General features: G+C 42.2%; 3 protein-coding genes across 6 annotated transcripts in view; 1 reads left to right on the top strand and 2 right to left on the bottom strand.

Moving 5' to 3' along the window:
• glis2b (GLIS family zinc finger 2b) overlaps positions 1-4,573 on the top strand; it is a 30,635-nt gene extending 26,062 nt beyond the window's left edge. For all 3 annotated transcript variants that reach the window (XM_085403985.1, XM_085403986.1, XM_085403987.1), the window contains one exon: positions 44-4,573. In XM_085403985.1, coding sequence (XP_085260111.1) covers positions 44-756 — 713 coding nt within the window. In that variant the 3' untranslated portion in view covers positions 757-4,573. The remainder of the gene's footprint in view (positions 1-43) is intronic.
• Positions 4,574-5,786: 1,213 nt separating this feature from the next.
• On the bottom strand, positions 5,787-9,561 carry pam16 (presequence translocase associated motor 16). The gene is made up of 5 exons (XM_085403993.1): positions 9,430-9,561; positions 9,022-9,106; positions 8,001-8,137; positions 7,482-7,547; positions 5,787-5,957 (listed from the first exon to the last, which is right to left on the bottom strand). Exons 1-5 carry the CDS (start codon positions 9,430-9,432, stop codon positions 5,868-5,870), a joined length of 381 nt encoding a protein of 126 aa, XP_085260119.1. The 5' UTR covers positions 9,433-9,561; the 3' UTR covers positions 5,787-5,867.
• A 1,589-nt stretch (positions 9,562-11,150) lies between these two features.
• coro7 (coronin 7) overlaps positions 11,151-19,394 on the bottom strand; it is a 105,570-nt gene continuing 97,326 nt past the window's right edge. For both annotated transcript variants that reach the window (XM_085403984.1, XM_085403983.1), the window contains exons 10-28: positions 17,254-17,308; positions 17,091-17,148; positions 16,848-16,993; positions 16,661-16,759; positions 16,477-16,581; positions 16,206-16,365; positions 15,910-16,085; positions 15,661-15,769; positions 15,491-15,577; positions 14,940-15,082; positions 14,613-14,717; positions 14,209-14,294; positions 13,965-14,106; positions 13,792-13,881; positions 13,575-13,691; positions 13,303-13,438; positions 13,075-13,166; positions 12,874-12,960; positions 11,151-11,910 (exon numbers count right to left, since the gene is read on the bottom strand). In XM_085403984.1, the coding sequence (XP_085260110.1) occupies positions 11,902-11,910; positions 12,874-12,960; positions 13,075-13,166; positions 13,303-13,438; positions 13,575-13,691; positions 13,792-13,881; positions 13,965-14,106; positions 14,209-14,294; positions 14,613-14,717; positions 14,940-15,082; positions 15,491-15,577; positions 15,661-15,769; positions 15,910-16,085; positions 16,206-16,365; positions 16,477-16,581; positions 16,661-16,759; positions 16,848-16,993; positions 17,091-17,148; positions 17,254-17,308 (2,002 nt within the window). In that variant the 3' untranslated portion in view covers positions 11,151-11,901. The remainder of the gene's footprint in view (positions 11,911-12,873; positions 12,961-13,074; positions 13,167-13,302; positions 13,439-13,574; positions 13,692-13,791; positions 13,882-13,964; positions 14,107-14,208; positions 14,295-14,612; positions 14,718-14,939; positions 15,083-15,490; positions 15,578-15,660; positions 15,770-15,909; positions 16,086-16,205; positions 16,366-16,476; positions 16,582-16,660; positions 16,760-16,847; positions 16,994-17,090; positions 17,149-17,253; positions 17,309-19,394) is intronic.

The following is a 19,394-nucleotide window of genomic DNA, read 5'->3' on the forward strand; positions in this document are numbered from 1 at the left end:
TTCTGAATGAATCTAAACATCTGTATCATCTCTCCCCCTGCAGGTGAAAAGCCCTACATTTGTCCGTATGAGGGTTGCAACAAGCGCTACTCCAACTCCAGCGACCGCTTCAAACACACACGCACGCACTATGTGGACAAGCCCTACTACTGCAAGATGGTGGGCTGCTTGAAGCGCTACACAGATCCCAGCTCTCTCCGCAAGCACATCAAAGCCCACGGCCACTTTGTGACTCAGGAGCAGGGCTCCTCAGGTGGAGTGGGCTCCCTGTTAAAGGGAAGTCAGAGCGGGGGGTTTACTAGTGGTGGTGGGAAAGATTCAGAGTTGTCCTATGTGAGTGGAGCCCACATTATAATCCCAGGGGCAGCGGCTGCTCTCCTGGGAGGCCATGCTCTGCAGGGCCTGGGTGGAAGCCTGCCCCTGTCCCCACTCAGTTCTCGGCCCCTGGACCTCAGCACACTGGGCTGTGCCAACTCCCCTCCTGGCAGCTTGGGAGGAACATCCATCCTCTCTTTCAACGGCTCCCCGCTGGGTCTCACAAAGTCCCATCTTCTCTCCCCCGCGTTTCCCTCCTCGGCCCTGGGCCTGCCGATGGTGCCGGTTCTGGGGCCCGCATCCGAGTGCAAAGGAGAGGAGGCAGAGAATGAGGTGACTGGGGGGGCCCTGAACCTCTCCACAGGAGGGTCTCATGATCCTTTGTCCTGGGTCGTCATCCCCCCAGGCACTGTGGTGCTCAAGCCAGCTGTGGTCAACTGATACACACACACACACACACACACACACACACACACACACACACACACACACACACGTTTTACTAACACACATTCCAGAAGAGCTCAGGGGGTCGGGCTGGGAGGGTCAATGCCATAGTGAGGGTCTGGGCAGTCAAAGGTGATAGGGATTGGCTCGCACAATCAAATCCAGGCAATGCATTGGGATAGAGACACTTAAAGAATAAAAGCATACTTATCAAATCGGCAATCAGCAAAACAAGTGAAAATACTACACCTCACAAGAATGAGCGTGCAACGGAAGGCTATCGCATTGTTGGCAAAAAACTAAACTTGAGGCCCAAATGCTCTGTTCAGGAAACTTGTATGGCTAAGGCCTTACAACAGGCTCCTCTTTCCTCTCTTATTTTATACTCTACTCATTCCTGTTTGCTGTTTCTATGGACAAGGACCATGAAAGTGACAGTCTTAGTGCTCTGTGTTCTTACAAAAGTCCTCCTTCATTGACAAGTTTTTATAAGACTGTACTTTGACAGTGTGCCTCCAGCTTCGCAGTGAGATACACACACACACACACACACACACACACACACACACACACACACACACACACACACACACACACACACACAAAATAAGTGACGCGCTCACATTTAGGCAAACAGGGGGATTCTCAAATCACTTTAAAGTTTTGACCTATTTCTCGCAGGACGCTGTGATTAATATGATCCAGACAAGCTTGCCAAACCAAAGCAAGTGAACTCAAATGTATTTGTGCGGGGTGACGAGACCATTAAACACAGCGAATAATAGCGTCAACTGGCTATAGTATCGAAACCTCAAAACTGCTGCTAACTATTGACAATCTGTCCCCAGTTTGGGGAGAGGGTGACCAACACAGACCAGCCTAGTCCACCAGAATGTGTACGAGGTGTGCAGACTAGGGGCTTTTAGGGGCACGGAGCAAACTGAGGACATAACATAGACAAACGGTGTTACATCACCTGGCAATCACCAATCGATTTTCAAGTGAGATTTAAGGCACTGTGGTGTAGCCGACACCCTCCAACCCCCCTCCTAGTAGGACGTGACACACACGACATCCTGCTTGCCTTTTACAGAACTAGCACTGTTTTTTTCTCTTGGATTGTCCAGCTGCTTTCTCGTAATTGAATCAACACGGCCATCTTGCGTATGAAAGGGCCACTGTGGCGATAAACACTACTGTCTTGTATTTTTTTTTTTTTTTTTAAGTAACCCGACCCAAAACCAGCTGTGAAAAACAGGTGGTCGTCCAGTCGAGGTCCAACCCGGAGCCGTCGGTCGAATATTTGTCCTGAGTTCAACAAGTTTTCACGCTGTGCCAAAAGTACCTGGAAAACTGCAAGCGGGATGTTCACATTGTGCCACAGAGGAGGGGTGGAGGTGTGTTTGGGCGGGGGGGTGTTGTGCACTCAGTGCCACATACAGCTGGACTGAATATGAAGCCACACTATTGCAAACTGCCTCAATTTACTCTGTCCAAAGGGGCAAAAATGGACAAAACAACAACAAAAAAAGACTCATTTAACTTCTGGGAAACTTCTCATGGTTTGATAAAGCTGTCGACATGCACTTATCACAAACTATATCCCTTGTGTGTTCTTATGAAATGTTACACGGTTCTTTGATCAGTTGTTTTGCTCTCAGTCCGGTTTTTTTTCCTGCTGTGGGTCCTTCCAGACGCCTGTCGCTCAGTAATTGTCCGTGACACTGACTTTGATTGCTGCGTGCACAGAAGAGAGAGGTCGAGGAGCGGGAGAGGAGGATCATAACACAAGGAACATTCCCTCAAGAGACTGACATAAACCCCAGCCCTCCTCTCTCTTCACTCCTCCATCTCTCCCCTCTCCTTCCGCTTCATTGGCTGTCTCCTTTTTTCATCACTTTATCCAAGGGGGCGATACATTTAGTTATTGCTGTTTCGTGTTTTTTTTCTCTCTCTTTTTGTTTTGCTGTTGTTCAGACGAGACATTTTTTCTAATGTTGAAGATGCTTCTTGTGTTCTGTCATGGCTTCTCTGCAAATCAGCTTTCTGCTGTCGAGGATGAGTCTTTCGAGAGGTCGAAGAGTCGAAGAGAGGGAGAGCTTTGGTTGGTTTTCCAGCAGCAGTGGTCCCCAATCTGACATCTGGGAGACAAAAGGGATATTATTATAAATCTGAAGGGTCGGGTAATAATTTTTAAAAACTTTAAAAATGCTTCAGTAGATCAGTGGATGACACTAAGTCTGTTTGCCAGCCCGTTATTTTGCCATTAGACCTATATGTGAATAATCTTTAGTCTTTCTAGAATAATGAATCCAGTGTGATTCTTTTGCCCCTCAGGATCATTTTAATAATTCAAGTGATCTCTATCATCTAGTGCTGCCATCCACCCATCCATCCTCTTCAGGATTAGTAGGGGTGCTGGCGTGTATCCCAGCTTTTACTGGGCAAAAGGACAGCTCACCAGTCTGTCACAGGGCTAACAGAGAGACAGACCACTGTTCACACCTATGGCCAATTTTTTCCATTGTAGTATGTTATCATGTACTTTAACACACTGCCTTTCCCGAGCGTAACCTCACAGAGACAGTTAAGTCCTCAGTGTGGTTTCCTATACAGTGTCACAAACTCCTTAACTCCTCCCCCTTGGATGCCTTCTATGGGTAACCTTTGTTTCTCTTTGATCTGAGTCTTTTCTGTCATATTGCAGATCTGCTTCCAGAGCAAAATGACTGGGTTTGAATCAGAAGTGAGCTCTGCCTATACAGCTTACCAAGGCTACCCTTGGAAAAAAACATAGAACCTGCTCTAATGATCGTCAAACAACGTCTTTATTGATATGTAAAGGGCGACGCTGTTAAATTTCTTAGAGTTAAAATGAAACCGTGTTGTAAGGAACGGTATCAGTGTTTGGGGGATCTGCTGAACATATATTAAGACTAAGACCATACACTGTGCAAAAAGACAAGGTGGCAGACACAGTGATCTGTAATCTGTTCAGTAGGTTTGGGTTCAAATGAATGATGTGTGCAATTTTCATGCAGAACAAACAAGAGGCAGCACTTCCAAAACTTTACAGATTCTACCAAAACCTGGCAACCCTGATTTCGAGGCCATAACTGCAGATTTGATCCCTTTTGTCTTAAGCCAAAAGGTTGGAACCACTGCTTTGACATTACAGTCCTCCAAGACAAACACACCGGTGTGTGCCACTGAGGGAGTGTGAGCATAATAAATGTCTTTATTGAGAGAGTATCCGAAACAAAAAAACAACAAAAAGGAAAACATCTGACTGTGAAATGTTGGGCAGCACTGAGAGAGCGTGAGAGCAAAGAGAAAGGCTTGGCTGAATGAATAAATGAATAGACAAGGGACGGGGAGAGATGAGAGCAGAGGCTGTATGCCAGTGGAGGATGGCTGTGCAGCGCAGCCACTCTCCATCTGGCCACCTACCCCAGCAAACGGCCCTCTCAGCTCTGAAGTCGCTGTGCTGTGCCCAATGTGGCAGCCACTCAGAGGCATACCAGCCTGCAGAAAACTAGGCCACTGAACTCTAGCTGCTCTCTGGGCTTTTTTCTTTCTTTTCTTTTTTTATCGATTAAACCTACAGGCTCAACTCCCCCACCTCCCGGCCAAAAAGCTTTTCTTGTTTTGACAGGGATAGTAAAAAGGCCACTTTCACAGCAAACAAAAGAAGTATAAACCCCCGTGCCTGAGTTTGTGCTGCCCACAGGTCCACCAGGATTCACAGCCTACCTGTGTTTCTGCCTCAGTAATTTTGTTAGTCATTATTATCTCAGAGACCCCCCCCCCCCCCAAAAAACACCACACACACACACACCATTGGCCTGTCTTTGGAGTCCGGGTGGGCATTGAATTGAAAAGAATTTCTCGCTCTTTGAGTGGACAATCCTGGCGTGTGATGTCACCAAAACAGGTGTTAAGTAGGCTAGACACGGTTTCCATGGCAACAGTGAAACCCACAGATGCTGCGGCTCTCCTCTTCCTCCTCCACCTCCCCTGTCTGTCTCTTCCTCTTGCTGGTCGAAGCCAGGGACAGAGACTCTGCGTGGCTGCAGAAGTCTGGACGATACTGACACGGATCCTTCCAGGGTCCACCCATCTTTAATATTAAATAAGCTGTACGATCCATTAACCCTTTGAGCTCAGCCTGTAATAAACTGCCCCCCTCCCCCCTTTATAGCGAGTGTAGATAAGGTGATGCTGTCACGTCTTTTCTCAGCGTAGTGCGTTATTCGTCGGTTGTTTTTGGGAACAAAGTCATTGTAAAAAGTCATTCGGAGTCGCTAAAATGTCTGAATTCTAAAATCTTATTTTTCATATAGCATAAAAAGAAAAAGTGGTACGCGTTCCTGCAGATTTTAACACTTCACGTTGAGACGCGTGGAGCTGAAATCCAGGGCAAAAAGCTGTCAGCGAGTCGGGTCAGGGTAAAAGGGGTGCCGCTGACCGAAAGCGCTACGGCGTTGCACAAAGGGTTAATGATAAGACTAAGGCCACGCAAGGCCTGTTCCAAGTTCTGTTTTTTTGCACATTTGTGAGATATTATGTCAGTATTTTAATTTTTCCAAGTGCCTTTTTATTATTATAGGTAAATATAGAAGTTATACACTATGAAAAAGAAAATGATTATATGAAAATATATATTTTTTTTCCTGGCGTCATGTTCTATGGTCGAACATGCAGAATTTTAGAGTTGTAAAAGTCTCCAATTGGTACAACATAGCGGCGTGCTCCTGTTTTAGAGGAATTTTATTACGATATTGATAATAATGTCAATGAAAACAAAAAAATGTTTAATAAAGCTGCATTTGATACTTCTGTGTGCATTTTCATTTCTATCTCACATATACATTAAAACAGGTGAAAACCCACCCAGAATAACCTGATTAACATTCAACTCGATGCAGTTAAATTCAGCACATAAGCTAAAATTGTATGTTTAGAATTATAGTTTCCTTTTTTGCACCTCATTGCTTGGAAAAAAAAGTGTCACAAAGTCAAAACTAGAGAAAAGGAGAAGACTTTTAATTGGGTTATAATTTACAGAGGATGGGGAGAGGAAAGACCGGGCATCGCTTTGTCCTTCATGTTTCCGTGTTCTGCTGTGATTGCTGCTTTTCTTCTTTTTTCTGTATACTTAGTTCCTCGTCCAGACGCTCTTTTGCTCGCACCACCTACACACAAACAATAACAGTGATGACAAAGAGAAAGAGGTGACTTCAATGTTTTTAAAATACAAATTAGTCACAGTAAAGAGGAAGTACAGAGCAACTGACTGAACGTCAAACATTACTCATTACAAAGAGTCGACTCCACCCACGTGTTACTTGATATTCAATGAGAAGACTAAAATAGGAGTGAGAAGTTTGTATTTGCACATCTGTCATAGAAACTATCAGGCTGGTCCTGAGAGCGAAAAAAACACTGAGCTTTCAAACATGGACTTTGGTCCGATCCGACCAGTCAGCCAGTGAAATCTGCCCCACAGTGACTTTTCTGTCTTTAGCCTGTGGCAATTCTTTTTTTCTTGTGAACATAGTGGAGTTTTTAAATCAAGTTGCCACTACAACCGTTTGCATCGTAACTGGAACGGACACATTTTGATGCCTTCAAGTTAAAAATTCAGAGAAAATAAGCAAAGATAGATCGATATTATCTATCTTTTGCATGTTAATCTAGAAATTTTAAAAGTTTAGGGAACAGAAAAATAGAAGATAAAAGTTTTGGAAGTTACAAGTACACAAAAAACCAAAAACAAAAAAATGAGGAAGAGGGAAAATACTTTCCCACAGCACTGTGCGCTCACCATGGAGAGGATTCACTCAATGTGAATGATTAATATAGTAAACAGTGTATTTATAATTTAATTAAAAAATATATTAAAACAGGTATTTTGAACACAAACAGCATCTCTGAGAATAAACAGTTTCTGAGGGAATCTGTCAGCATCAGAGTCATTTAACATCATCACTCTTTAGTTCAGTCTGATCAGACTGGTTAGTTTTCCCTCAGGAACTAAACAGCTCGTATGACCAGTTAACTTTGTATTGTGGAAGAAGGCAGGGCACTGAAACCTGCAACCGTCACATGATCTGTGCTACATGATCAACATGAACTACTTTATTCTGCTGAGTGTTTTCCCCAAGCAAAGTGTGAATGAGCGGAAATTCAACACAAAGAGCAAAGTTATGGTTTTGGTGTATTTCTATCATTTCCACCATTATGAGCAAATGCCAACTCTGATGTTGTGCCACTTTAAATTGACATGATATATATCTTTTATTTCGATACTTCCTCAGTTCTCAGACACATCTGACCAATAAGTGGAGCGAATGTTCTCAGCCTCTTGGTAGAGATTCCTTTTGGTTTGTTTGGATTCGTCGTTGCATCATCAGAACCCAAGAGAACAGCAAAAAAAGGGTGAAAATGCCTTTTGCAACAGTTTAAAAAACCTTTTAGAACAGCTAGTTCTGTCTTCACAATATCTGGCAGAAGAAAGATCTGAGTTTGAGACTCAAAACTCTGACACCTACAGGTATAAAATTGTACTTTTTAATTATTTATTTATTTTTTGGTGCTGATTTCATCTTTAGACAAGCAAAAACAATGTACCAATTTTTATGTTCATGCTGCCTTAACTGTACACATTTAAAAAAATGTCTGGAAAGTGAAAGTGAATGCACGTTTAGAGCACTTACTTTTGACTGTAGGTAAAAGGAACCGCCCACTGACTTGTCATTGACTTTAAAAAGGTGCTCGTAGTTCTGGTGAAGAGAAATGCTTCAGTATTAGTATTCTAGTGACAGCATCTGACTCCATTTAATTATTCCCAGCAGAAACACACACTTTTTAACCAAATATTCTATCAAATCACATCAGTGACATGACATCAGAGATTCAGAAGTAAAAGAAAAGTACTTCAGCTTGCCATGTATTGTTGATGGGAATTGTCATGTAAAATATACCCGATGTTAGTGTTCTAGTGTTAAGCAAACGCTAAAAAAAAAATTCCATTACTTGATGACCACTTTAGAGATGGTTTACCTTCCATGCAGTCTTTGACGGTAAACTAACCAAACTACTGTATTTGTTTTAATAACTGTGTAAGAGTAAAAAGCTTCCACATCAGATGGTATTTAAAAAAAAAAAAGCTTCTAAGATCTCCAGACCAATTTCAACCTTAAAAGGATCTAAAAGGATCACTAGTGTGACTGTACCTTCTGAATCTCTTCAGGGCTAAGTTTGGAGATATTGAGGATCTGCTGGGCCTCTTGCAAACTAATTCCAGTGATGCTGGAGGCTGCGGCCGACTCCTGACCCGAACGGCCCCTGGCCTGCGCTGCAGCTTGACTGGCTGTGTAGCAAAACACAACAAAAACAAATGTGATTCACATGCACACAGACACACATACACCTACAGTACCTGCCACTTGGATACATTAGTTCCCATTAATTAACGCCAGGATCTATCTAATCAGCCAATTACATGGCAACAACTCAATGCACTGAGACATGCAGATGTGGTCAAGATGACATGCTGAAGTTCAAATATTGCATGCTGATCTACTATGATTTTCGCACATAACCATACGTAGGGTTTACGGAGAATGTTAAAAAATGAGAAAATATCCAGGCTGATGTCTAGGTGAAAGTACTTGGCTGATGCCCGAGGCCATCAACATTGAGAATGGGAAGACTGCTTTGAGCTGACAGGAAAGCAACAGTAATTCAAAGAATCACTCATTAGATCTAAGGTAGGCAGAGGACACATCAAAGCTTGAAGCAGGTGAGCTACAGCAGCAGAAGACAACACCGGCTGCTAATTTAGTATTGTTGCTGACCATGTCCATCCCTCCCTGCTTCCAACAGTCCTCAGATCTAAATCCAATAGAGAACTGATCTGAGGAATATTTACAGCAGCTTCGTGAACCTATGCCATGAAGAATTAAAGGCAGACATGAGGCCAGTGAACATGTAATGGTGATTAAAAAAAAAAAAGCTGATCAGACTTGTGACTTTGTGTGCAACATTTGTCTGAAAATTACAAAATGTGCTTCTAAGGTAACTAAAACTATAATGGTGTGCACAATTTACCTTACAGCCAGGGTGTGGCCCTATATTACTGAAAGTAAACTGATACTTCTTATATTACCTTATGCCAGGTGTTAAACTAGGTTAGTACTTTGTAACAATGTATTCTGCGCAAGAATCGAATAATCGACTAACTCCGGGTCATACCTGCGTATTCTTGTCGCAAAGCACGAGCGAATGCACGTCCCACCACCTGAACTCCCATCACCACGATTTGTGCGAGATATTTAGCCTACAACAGGAGAAAAAAAAACATCAGGAATGACGGAGTTAATCACAAAAAACACCCAGAAGTGACTTTACAGTCAACAACACCTGCATTACATCTGTAAACAGCGACACGCTTTCCACACACGTCTACATCCTTTCTGGATGTGACTTTACTAAAAACTGTTTAAATTTAACCCTAGATCAAATTAAAGACCTCTCAGTGAAGAGGAGGCACAGCTGTCTTACGTCTTATGTGCGACAAACACACAAGGGAAGCTTCCGGAATAACCGCAGTCTCTAACAGTGTTGGCACATTAACACAAAAAGTATCAAATGTACTCTTACCATGATATAATAATAACAACAATAATAATATTAATAAAGCTTCAGCTAACAGCACGTCTCTTCTGTTTTCACATGCACGCTGAAGGTTACAGACAGGTCAGAGTTCAAGGAAGAGTCGACAATATCAAATTGAAGACGGCTCGGCTGGACGGAGAAAAATTGAACACTGACACCTGCTGGTCGGGAAGTCAAAGTGCAGTTTTCATTCAAAACAGTAAGACGATAAAATTAAACGAGTATACATGACTAAACTCTACTGATTAAAATAAATATGTTGGTAAATGTTCCTTGACACTGTATAATTAGCAATAAAAGAATTCAATAACTTAAGTGCTAAAAAAATAACTATGTTGAAAAACGCAGCTTATAAACTGTTTGACTCACAAGAAAAAATGGTGATGTGAATTAACACAGGACGGAAAAAGTCAGGCCAAACAAAATAAAGTACATATGAAGTTATAATGAACTGAAGCTGCAAATACAGTTTAACTGCAGCTACTGTTAACCATCATGGGCATGAATTTTATGGTACTTGGGGCTTTTAATGATTTCTTTTACTGGGCGTTCCAACAGGATAATGCTTCCAAACTCATATCAGGATAAAGTAGGCTAACATTAAACTTCTGGAATGGCCTTCCCAAAACCCAAATCTCAAAGCTATTTATATTTGTGGATTAGATTTAAAAGTTTAAAAGTCCAATTTAAACTAACTCTACCAATTCTGCCAAGTACAGTGGTCAAAAATTCAGCTAGAATTATCCCAGAAACTTATTGATGGAAACGAAACCTTGCTAAGGGACATTAAACCAAATGTTAGTGGGGATTTAAAAAAAAAAAATCACATATCGACTAGTTTTCTTAGTCATACAGAGACAAGCAGAAATGAGTTTAAAAGGTGTTTATTTAAAGACAATGTTGAAAAAAGTAAGACAGAAACAAAACAAACCTTTACTCACTGTATAAAAACAAATGGAAGGCAAGTTTATCTGATCCAAAAGTAGGAAGAAAAAGTATGGCCTTTGAGAATCACAAGCACTTACAGTATACATCACAAAAAACCTGACGACACCTAAGCAAAGTAAACATTTCGGCCCATCAGAGGTTGTAAACAAACTTTGTGAGATCAAGCCTGAATTACTGAAGGTACCGCTGTAGCTCTACAAAGAAACTACATGACGGCTGCATTGTAAATTATTATTAATACTGTACTGTTGTCTAATTAACACCATCATAAGTTGCTAGTAGGAAAAATTAGATACTAAAATTAGCTCATTTAATGAGGGAGATCCCCGAAACAGTCAGAACACCGACAAGAGTCTAAATTAAAAGTTAATCTGCCCGATAAATAAAAAGAAAGACACAATCATCCTTAAGTATATAAAGCCCTGTCTTAAAACTCAAAAGCAAGTGGTTTATTTGTATTGACCTTTGATCGCCAACTATGAGACTACTACTGGCCATAAATTGAATCATATGTACCTGGCACCTAATTATGCTAGAATGGCTTCTGAGGCAAATATCAGCTAATAAAGAGAAGATAACGTAATGTTGCTGTAAATAGAAACTCCAGCTCATGGCTAAACATGAAAACTGGCGAACCTGTTTTATCCTCAGCGTGGATTTTTGCTGCTAAACTTGTGCTTGTGCATGTGTGAGCGTGTGGATTTAACCCAACTTAACAGGAAGACAATTGGTTTTATCAGCTGGGTGACGTAAAAATCTTTTTTTTTTTTTTGCCATATAACATTTTTTATTGCAGAGCTGAGCACGCTGCCATGACTGGCCAGTATAAAATACAAGCAGTGGTCCACTGTGTAGGTACAGGTTGTTTTTTGACATGTAAACCTAAACAAACATTTTCTTTTCTTTTTTTTTGTACTTCAGGATACTGCCAGCGTGTATCACATTATCAAACCATGATCACACAGAGAGAAAAACAGATGAAAAGTACATGTGTGATATTTAAAACTTGCTTGATGTGAGAGTAAACCACGGGTCGGCCTGGTTTTGAGCACTCAGAGTTAACTGGTAATGTAGCATATAGCACTATTATTGTTCCTATGATTGTTCTAAAGCAATATGACTGAGATGGCTTCATTGTATATCCTGATAAATATTGCTGTACTGGATGGTGATTTCTTCCCATTAATACTGTGAAAAGAGTGATATTATTTCTTTATGCACACAAAAAAATGTTTTTAACCCAGAATGATTTCAAAAAATCAAATTTGATGATATAGAGATCAACAGATGATATCATGCATACAGTACTGAAACCAGAAGGTTGTACAGAAGATAAGGAGTTGTTTTTTTTTCAAAAAATGATGGAGTTATTGTGCAGTAATGATGCAGCAATCTGTGTGTGCTCAGTAGGCTGAGATGTACACCGATGAAGTGACTGGCAATATAACACTGGAGCTGTTCTCCTCTATCTGCTGTTGGCACAGCGACTGGACCAAAGGCACATCCCCATTAATCGTCCTAAATGACAAAGAAACAAAAGTTAGCAAAAGTACAACCCTGGCTTGCAACTTACCTTCAGTCTCTACTGACCCTTCTGTCTGACAGTAATCACAGCAAACTATTTAATGCATTTAAAAAAGTGTTGACAGAACATCCATGTTTATTGGTCATAAAGCTTTCTGGGTCAGCTGCAAGGGAATAGAAATCCGAATTTACCTCTTCAACACCATGCTAAAAACAGCGGAACACCTGACTGTCACAGTGTAACACAAAGTCAGTTAAACTTCAGCGATAGCAATCTATCCAGTTAGGATGCATAAACTATTGTGACTCATTGTGCATCGCATCTGCTTTGGTGCAAATTAAAGTGAAAACAGGTGCGCTGGAGAGAAAACAACAAGACATCCTTAAAAAGGGGATGTTTTTATCATTTTTAGCCTTTATTGCACAGGACAGTAGAGAGTGGATAGGAAGGAATGACAGAAAATGACACGCAGGCCTCTGCAGCCTTTTGACCCACACATGCTCAATCAGATGAGAGTTATAGTGGCCTAAAAGGGAATGGTTTTGCAGGTGGTGCCGACACACCACGGTGCTCTCCTTATCAACTCCTGACTGATTTTTCTCAAGTTTTGCGCTGTCATTACTGGTAACACAAGACGGCACCTGCAGCTCGTTCAGGTTGCTCAGGTTGTCCGGCTTCTCCCGATTGTTTGCCGTGCCTCTCAGCACAGTTTCCAGTGTTGAGGGTGTGTTACACAATGTTGCACAGTGCACCTGTTGTCACTTTAATTTGAGCCAAAACAAGTGAAACAGTGGTTTACGCTTCCTAACTGCAGAGATTGATGCTCCTTGAGGTTGACTGACTGATTAAATGTGTTCCTGTTAGTTCAACATCAGCATTTTTGAACCAATCAGTATTTATTCAGAAAGAAAGAAACATCAAAGTCACACATTCATATTTTGATCACATTCACTTACCCACTCATCTTCATCCACCCCCTCATAGGACTCTTGTGGTAGTGGGTCATCCATATTTCCCAGCTTAGCCACCATGGCATTCAGAAGCTGGATCACACACACATTTATTAATAATTTATTACGTACTGAATAAGTATTAAATACTTAAACTTTGGAGATCTATTCGAAATAAAAGTATACAGTATTTGAGCTTCTTTTCACCTCGTCTTTCTTCTGTTCATCAGTTTTTTCCTCCAGGTAAACAGATGAGGGAAGGTATTTCCTCACTGGAGCCTCTTTGGGGGCCTCACTCACTAGAGGATGGGGAATAAACATACCAAGACATGTCTAGTGCTGACACGCAGACTGTAGATGTAAGAATCTTGATTTGGAGTGACAGGCATGCTAGATAAGGGCATGTGTGTATATGTTTTGTGTCGTTGCCTGCACCTGGCGTCATGTCTTTAGGCTTCAAGCTGATCTTTTTGTGTTGGTCGTTGGAGCCGGAGAGCCAGGCAGAGCCAGTAAGTGCTGGTTCCCACCACACCGCTGTGTCTGAGTACACATCATCCTGGAAAAACTCTTTCTGGAGACACAAAAAAGCCATACACAATTAGGTATACAGCGTCTAATAAGAGCTACAGTTACTTTTTAGAAAAAGCATCAGGAGGGGAAAGCATGTAATGTTCCAAGTTGGCCACAAGGTGATGCAGTTGGCTCACCTTGACCCTTGGCACTTTGAAGGCCACTGGCTCTATGGTTGTCTTGGTGAGCATCAGTCCAACAGCTACCTCCACATCGCGAACATTGCACTCAGTCTTAGGCAGAAAGGCCAAACCCTGCAAACAGGAAACATTTTGATTTAGTTCAACGATATCCAGTTAACTTAAAAAGAAGCGGAAAACAATGAATGAAACATAAAGGGAGCGATTGTGACACCTTATGTGGTTCGGGAGAATTGAAACTGCTGCACTCAATAAAATATGGATCTTCAGGGACGATCTCATAAATGTACACTCTGGTGTCACCCTGACAAAGAAACACAGTCAGGTTAAATCTTATTTCATGGAACAATGGCTATGGAGAGTAAATATTTCTGTTTGTGTGCTCACTTTTCCAGTTAGGATGACGACACTGGTGTCGGGGTCATAGTATGGGATCAGTGTGGAAGGGGAGACGTTTACAGGAACACTGGATACGGCCCCAGAGGACAGGGAGCTAGCAGAGTACAGGTACAGTCCTCTCTCACTGCGACTGTAGAAGAAGGAAAAGAGTGAGTAGACAAGTTCTCCTGTGACTTTCTCGTTGGTGCTCCAACAACCTGCCTGCTTAAAAACTCTCTGACATTTGCAGTACCTGTCAAATCCAGACACCAGCAAGTACTTGCCATCACAGACCCACACCACACGAGCTCCCCTGTGGCCCTCAGGCCCCGGGCCCTCCTGAAAGAAGAGCGAAATTAGCATTTAAGTGTCTGTCGGTGTCCCCAGATAGGCAGACTTAACGACTTAATGGCTTTAAGGAAATCTGAGCACCTGGTGAAAATACATGCAAGCATTTCTTTGAGCTGTAAATCATGTGAAACTACTGTAGTAGAGCCCAAGAATATCAAATATAGAGCTGGAAATGAGCACAACAAGTCGATATGTTGTAGGAGTCTGTTTCTTAGTGTACTAGAATTCAAAAACGAGGCTCAGATGTGTGGATTTGTCCTATTTTCACAAAACACAAATCATTTCTAGAAAGTTGGTGATACACACCTGCACAGGTGAAGTGGATTTGCGAGGATCGTAGATACGAACTTTCCCATCCTTGCAAACTGTAGCCAGAAGCTTCCCATCTGGGCTCCACGCCATGCCAAACACCTGATGAGATCCACAAAGAGGAGCACAAGAGAAGATGAAGAAGAAATCAGGAATTTTAAGATGATCAGGTTTTCATCAGGACATTGTATGGAAACTGATCCAGATATCCAAATAGGTGCAGACAGTCTGCACATACGGCATCATTTTCTTTGGCTTCTTAAACACAGAATGAAATCACAAAGTGTTTCTGTATTTAACCTCATGTACTTCTTGATCACTCACCTGGTCCTGGTGTCCATCGAGAACTTTGACTTGTTTTCCGGTCTCTAGGTTCCACAGTCTGACTGTGAGATCATATGATGAAGAAACCAGGAGTCCACTGGCCAGAGGGTGGAACGTGATGGAGTAGATTTTCTCTGTGTGGCCTGCAAAGTGTCGCCTCAGAAGTCAGTATTGTCTGTAATGTTGTTAAGGAGCGTGGTGCGAATTTCTTTTTGAACTACTTTTGAAACTCAAACTTAAATGTCCTCACTTTAACTTTGATGCAATCTCAGGTACCGTCGATAACATCACAATGTAACCAAAGCACAAAATAACTGGTATGACTGCAGTTAGGACCTCCTTCACCAGGCTCTCTACTAACTGACTGCTCGCAGTCAGTGGCAGTTTGGCTAAAGTTCTGCCTTTTCAGTAGAGAAATGCACCACACGCACTCTCAGATCATCTCTCTTTTTCTGTAAACTACAGATTGGAGGGAATGCAAAGTGTATTGCAAGGGAACACGCAGTACAAACATCTGCATACCTTCTAACTTGCAATAAATAAAACTCTACCTTGCATGATGATCTTAGGTTCAGTTAGGGTCTCTTTCAACCCGCCTTCTGGTACTTGCCAAACCCGGATCTTAGCATCATCACCAGCTAGCATGCACAGAGAGAGAGACAAGCAGGTTAAATACATACTGAGACACTTCCAATTTACCCTAAAGTGCATATGCACTCACCGACAGCAAGTCTATGTGTGTCAAAGGGGTCCCAAGCAAAGTCAGCCACATTGACAGAGTTTTGGATGGTGGGCAGGGCTGTATCTGGAAGTTTGCCAGGCTGGGAGCGCTGAGGAAAGGATTAAAAATACTCACACACATAGATACAGCACACAAATGTCTAATTTCTCAATATAACTAACTACAGGGGAAAACGGGATCTGCAGTTTTATTAAACAACATCCCTCTATTTTTCTTCTGCTGCTGTACCTCAAATACGGCAATCTGTCCCCCGGAGATGGCGAGGGGCACTGCCACACGTTGGCGGTTGACACAGAAACCGTCACACTCGCCAGGTGTGGTCAGGTTGAGGCCACGAATGTTGGTGATGTGCGTGTCCCGGTGCATGACTGTTCCCTGGATATGACGGAACTTGGAAGTTGGCCCTGAATAAAAAAATAACAATAATTCAATATTAACAGCTTACTGTGTAAAGAAAGATAAAACGCCAACATGGGTAAGGAGAAATTAAGAGTGTGCGTTTGTGTTTTTTAATTTGTTTTTACCCATCAGGTTTTGGAAAGCCTTGGCAGTCTGGCTGGGACTGGGGCTGGGAACAAAGCCTGAGGAGAGGCCGGAGGTGGAGGAAGGAGAGCGAGATGGTGCGGCGCTGCTGCTGGGAGTGCTCAAAGGACTGCTGGAGGTAGAGCAGTCGCGAGCTTGATCCTGTGGGGAAGAGAGATGGGATTACTATCCTCAATCCACTGGTATTTTAAAAAGAAAATCAAGTTTAAATTGGGAGATTTTGCCCATCTTTTGAATAATTGTGCATCTCACCTCCTTGCTCCCTCCACTGGCCACTTCCTTTTTTGCAGGTGTCTGTTTTGCTGGTGCTGCCTTTTGTTTGGGACGTTTGTCTGGGTGCAGGCTAATTCTCTCCACCTACAATAAAACGAACAGCTTGAGCTTCCTGTGCAGCGTGAAGACTGGATTAAGCTTTTTGAAAATAGGGATCACGTACCTGCTTGTTCCCTCCCTTCCACCACTCCTCAGCAGACATGGCTGGGGTTGTGCCCACCGTGTATGGGTAAAGGTCGTCATGAAACTCGTGACCTGAATTCTGGAAGACAAAAAATGAACACGGAGAACTTAAAATAAGTCCATCACCTTTATTTGCGAGCTGTAAGTATTGCTGTGCATCTACACACCTTGCGAGGGACCTGATAGCTGATCGGCAGGATGCAGCTGTCTGTCAGCTGAAGCACACGCACAACTTCGCAGGACATCACATCCAAGGCAAGCTTGGGGACCAGGGCAACGCCTTTTGTTGAGGTATCCGTCAGACAGTGGCTGACTATGGATGTGAGAATTAGAAGAAGAGATGGATCAGGATACTAGGAAAGACGACTGGTTGTGACATCTGTACAGACAGATAACAAACAGAGCTTCACCTTGAGAGAGGAAAGGCTCGGAGGAAGAGACTTCAAAGCAATCGATCCCAGTGTTTCCCTGCATAAGAATCAGAGAGGTGATGTTAATGGTGTGGTCATTCCAGCTGATATTTAAAAACATAACCAATAACAACAAATTTAATATTCAAGCATATATTTTTACCATGCCAGCCAGTAGAAGCAGACCTGTGTCCTCATCAAATAGTGGGATCAGTGTCCTGAAAGAAAAGAGACAAGAGAGAAAGAGACATTAGAAGCTGACATTCAAAATGATATACACATTTGCTTGGTAAATGAAAGGGCGCTGGTTCAAATCCTTTCAGGGTTGGGTCAGGAAGGCGTAAGATTCTGCTACAACAAAGCAGGGGGAGCTACCTGCTATGGCAATCCTCTGCCTTTGGCTCAGCAGAGAGTGGCTTGTCATTCAAAATTATATACACTCAAGTCCTCTTTGGGTTTAAGCATTAGTGAGCTGCCACTAGATGGTGTAGTATGCCCATTTATTTGGTAAAGGAGGCAGTAGAGTCCTGAGGCTAGCTACGGCTCTGAGAGATCCGAGAAACCAGTATTTTCTCACTATTCATGTTGAACATGGAATAATTTACAGAAAAGCCTAAATTTGTTGGTGAATTTAAAAGCATAATAAGGAATGCAGTGATGGAGACTTTCTTGCAGATGTTTCTTTTGAGAAGCTGTTTAATATTTGGAAGTTTTTTTAAAATATGCGTTTGTATTTTTTATATTGTGAATTTATATTTTTGTTGCATTTGCAACTTTTTAGAGACACTTCTGTTATATAGTTGTAACTGTGGCCAGGTTTTGCTCTCAGTGGGACTTCCTGGTAAAATAAATTTAATAATAACATGACTTGTTACTGCATTAAAACCAACAAGGTTGTGACGATAAGTAATGAGAGGAGAGGAGACCATGAGGCAAATGCCAGACATTCCAAATGTTATTTAAAAATGCAAAACATTACTGGAGGTGAGCGGGGAGGAGAACTGGAACTGGGAACAAGTTTCGTAGTTTATCAACATTATGATTTGTTAGATTAAAAAGATTTTTTTAAATCTCCAAATCCAGCTTTTATTATCAACACTTTTTCATTAATGTTTTGTTCAAACTTTCTAGTTCAACCTTGACCTTTCACCCATGCACGCTGAAAACAAGCCCACAGTCACCTGCCTTCTCTCATGATTTGAGTGAAGAAGATTGAGGGCTGCGGAAACTGAGCAAGCCATTTTAATCAGCAAGGAAAGGACAATTGGATGTGGTGACCAAACAGGAAACATTTGCGCAAACACTGGCAATGCTGACAAACATCTCCTGTTCTCCACCTCGGTGTCTGCTCTTAAATCTCCATTTCCAGTTTAGCTTCCAGGGCCGGTCACAGACGGGACAAGAGGACAGGGAGTGCTGGCTGATCCAACCGCTTCCCATTACAGACCACGGATAGTCTGATTGAAGTGGAGAGGCAGTCCGAAGGATTGGTTTATGATGAAGACTTTGTGTAATGGTGCTATTCCAGGGGAACGCCACTTGGCTGCCTGCACACCAACTGAGACTGACAGACTGGTGATGTAATGCTTCAACTATGACAGCATAATGACAGACTTAGTTTGGGTATCTTAAGTGACAGGGAACGGAGACACGCGAGGGTTTATCGTGTGTACATGCGCGAGAGGTTCCAGAGAAAGAATGTATTTTGGATGAATTTGAGAATGGAGTTTGACGGCCACAGACTTTAACAGTTTAGCTAAGAAACTTGGTTTGCAGTGCTATCAAACAGGTGATCACACACCCACTTTATATTACTCACCCATTTCCTCTGATGCGCTGCTACTTTCTAATCTATAACTAGTTTCATGCAAAAATTCAATAAATAAAAGCATTGCTCCTTGTGCCAAAAAGCTGGCACCGCCATGGCACCACAAAATTGCCGGTCCCAACATTGAACCCCATGACGTCAATAGCTAAGAGTCCACTATGATTTTCTTCCCATACAAAGTATTCAGCTCTTAAACCTGTTGAAATATCAGCTGCTTCGCAAAAGCCACAACGGCAGAAATGACCCAGCGCACATCAAGGAACATAATCTTTTAAAACCTTTTAAGATCAGTCGTCTCCCTCCAGAACAACGTAACTGTCATTTTAATGTTTTGTTCCTTAAATGTTTATTCAGTAGGTGTAAGTCTTTTTTTTAACGAGTGTTCCCTGCTCTTCTCATCCTCTTATGCTCTTTCTTTCTTTCTGTATCAAAAACTGGACGAGTATCAGACCTGTGACTTCTCTGTTCCCCCAACA

Source organism: Rhamphochromis longiceps, linkage group LG4 (genome assembly GCF_057381845.1).
Source record: "Rhamphochromis longiceps isolate RC_006_pf linkage group LG4, R_longiceps_female_GT1.1, whole genome shotgun sequence".
Lineage (NCBI taxonomy): Eukaryota > Metazoa > Chordata > Actinopteri > Cichliformes > Cichlidae > Rhamphochromis > Rhamphochromis longiceps.

What these genes read in the sequence shown, in the direction of transcription:
- pam16 (XM_085403993.1), bottom strand. An exon ending in TTTGCGACAAGAATACGCAG is followed by an intron (nt 8,138 to 9,021) that starts GTATGACCCGGA and finishes TTTGCTACACAG; the next exon opens with CCAGTCAAGCTGCAGCGCAG. An exon ending in CCTTTTACCTACAGTCAAAA is followed by an intron (nt 5,958 to 7,481) that starts GTAAGTGCTCTA and finishes GTTTGTGTGTAG; the next exon opens with GTGGTGCGAGCAAAAGAGCG.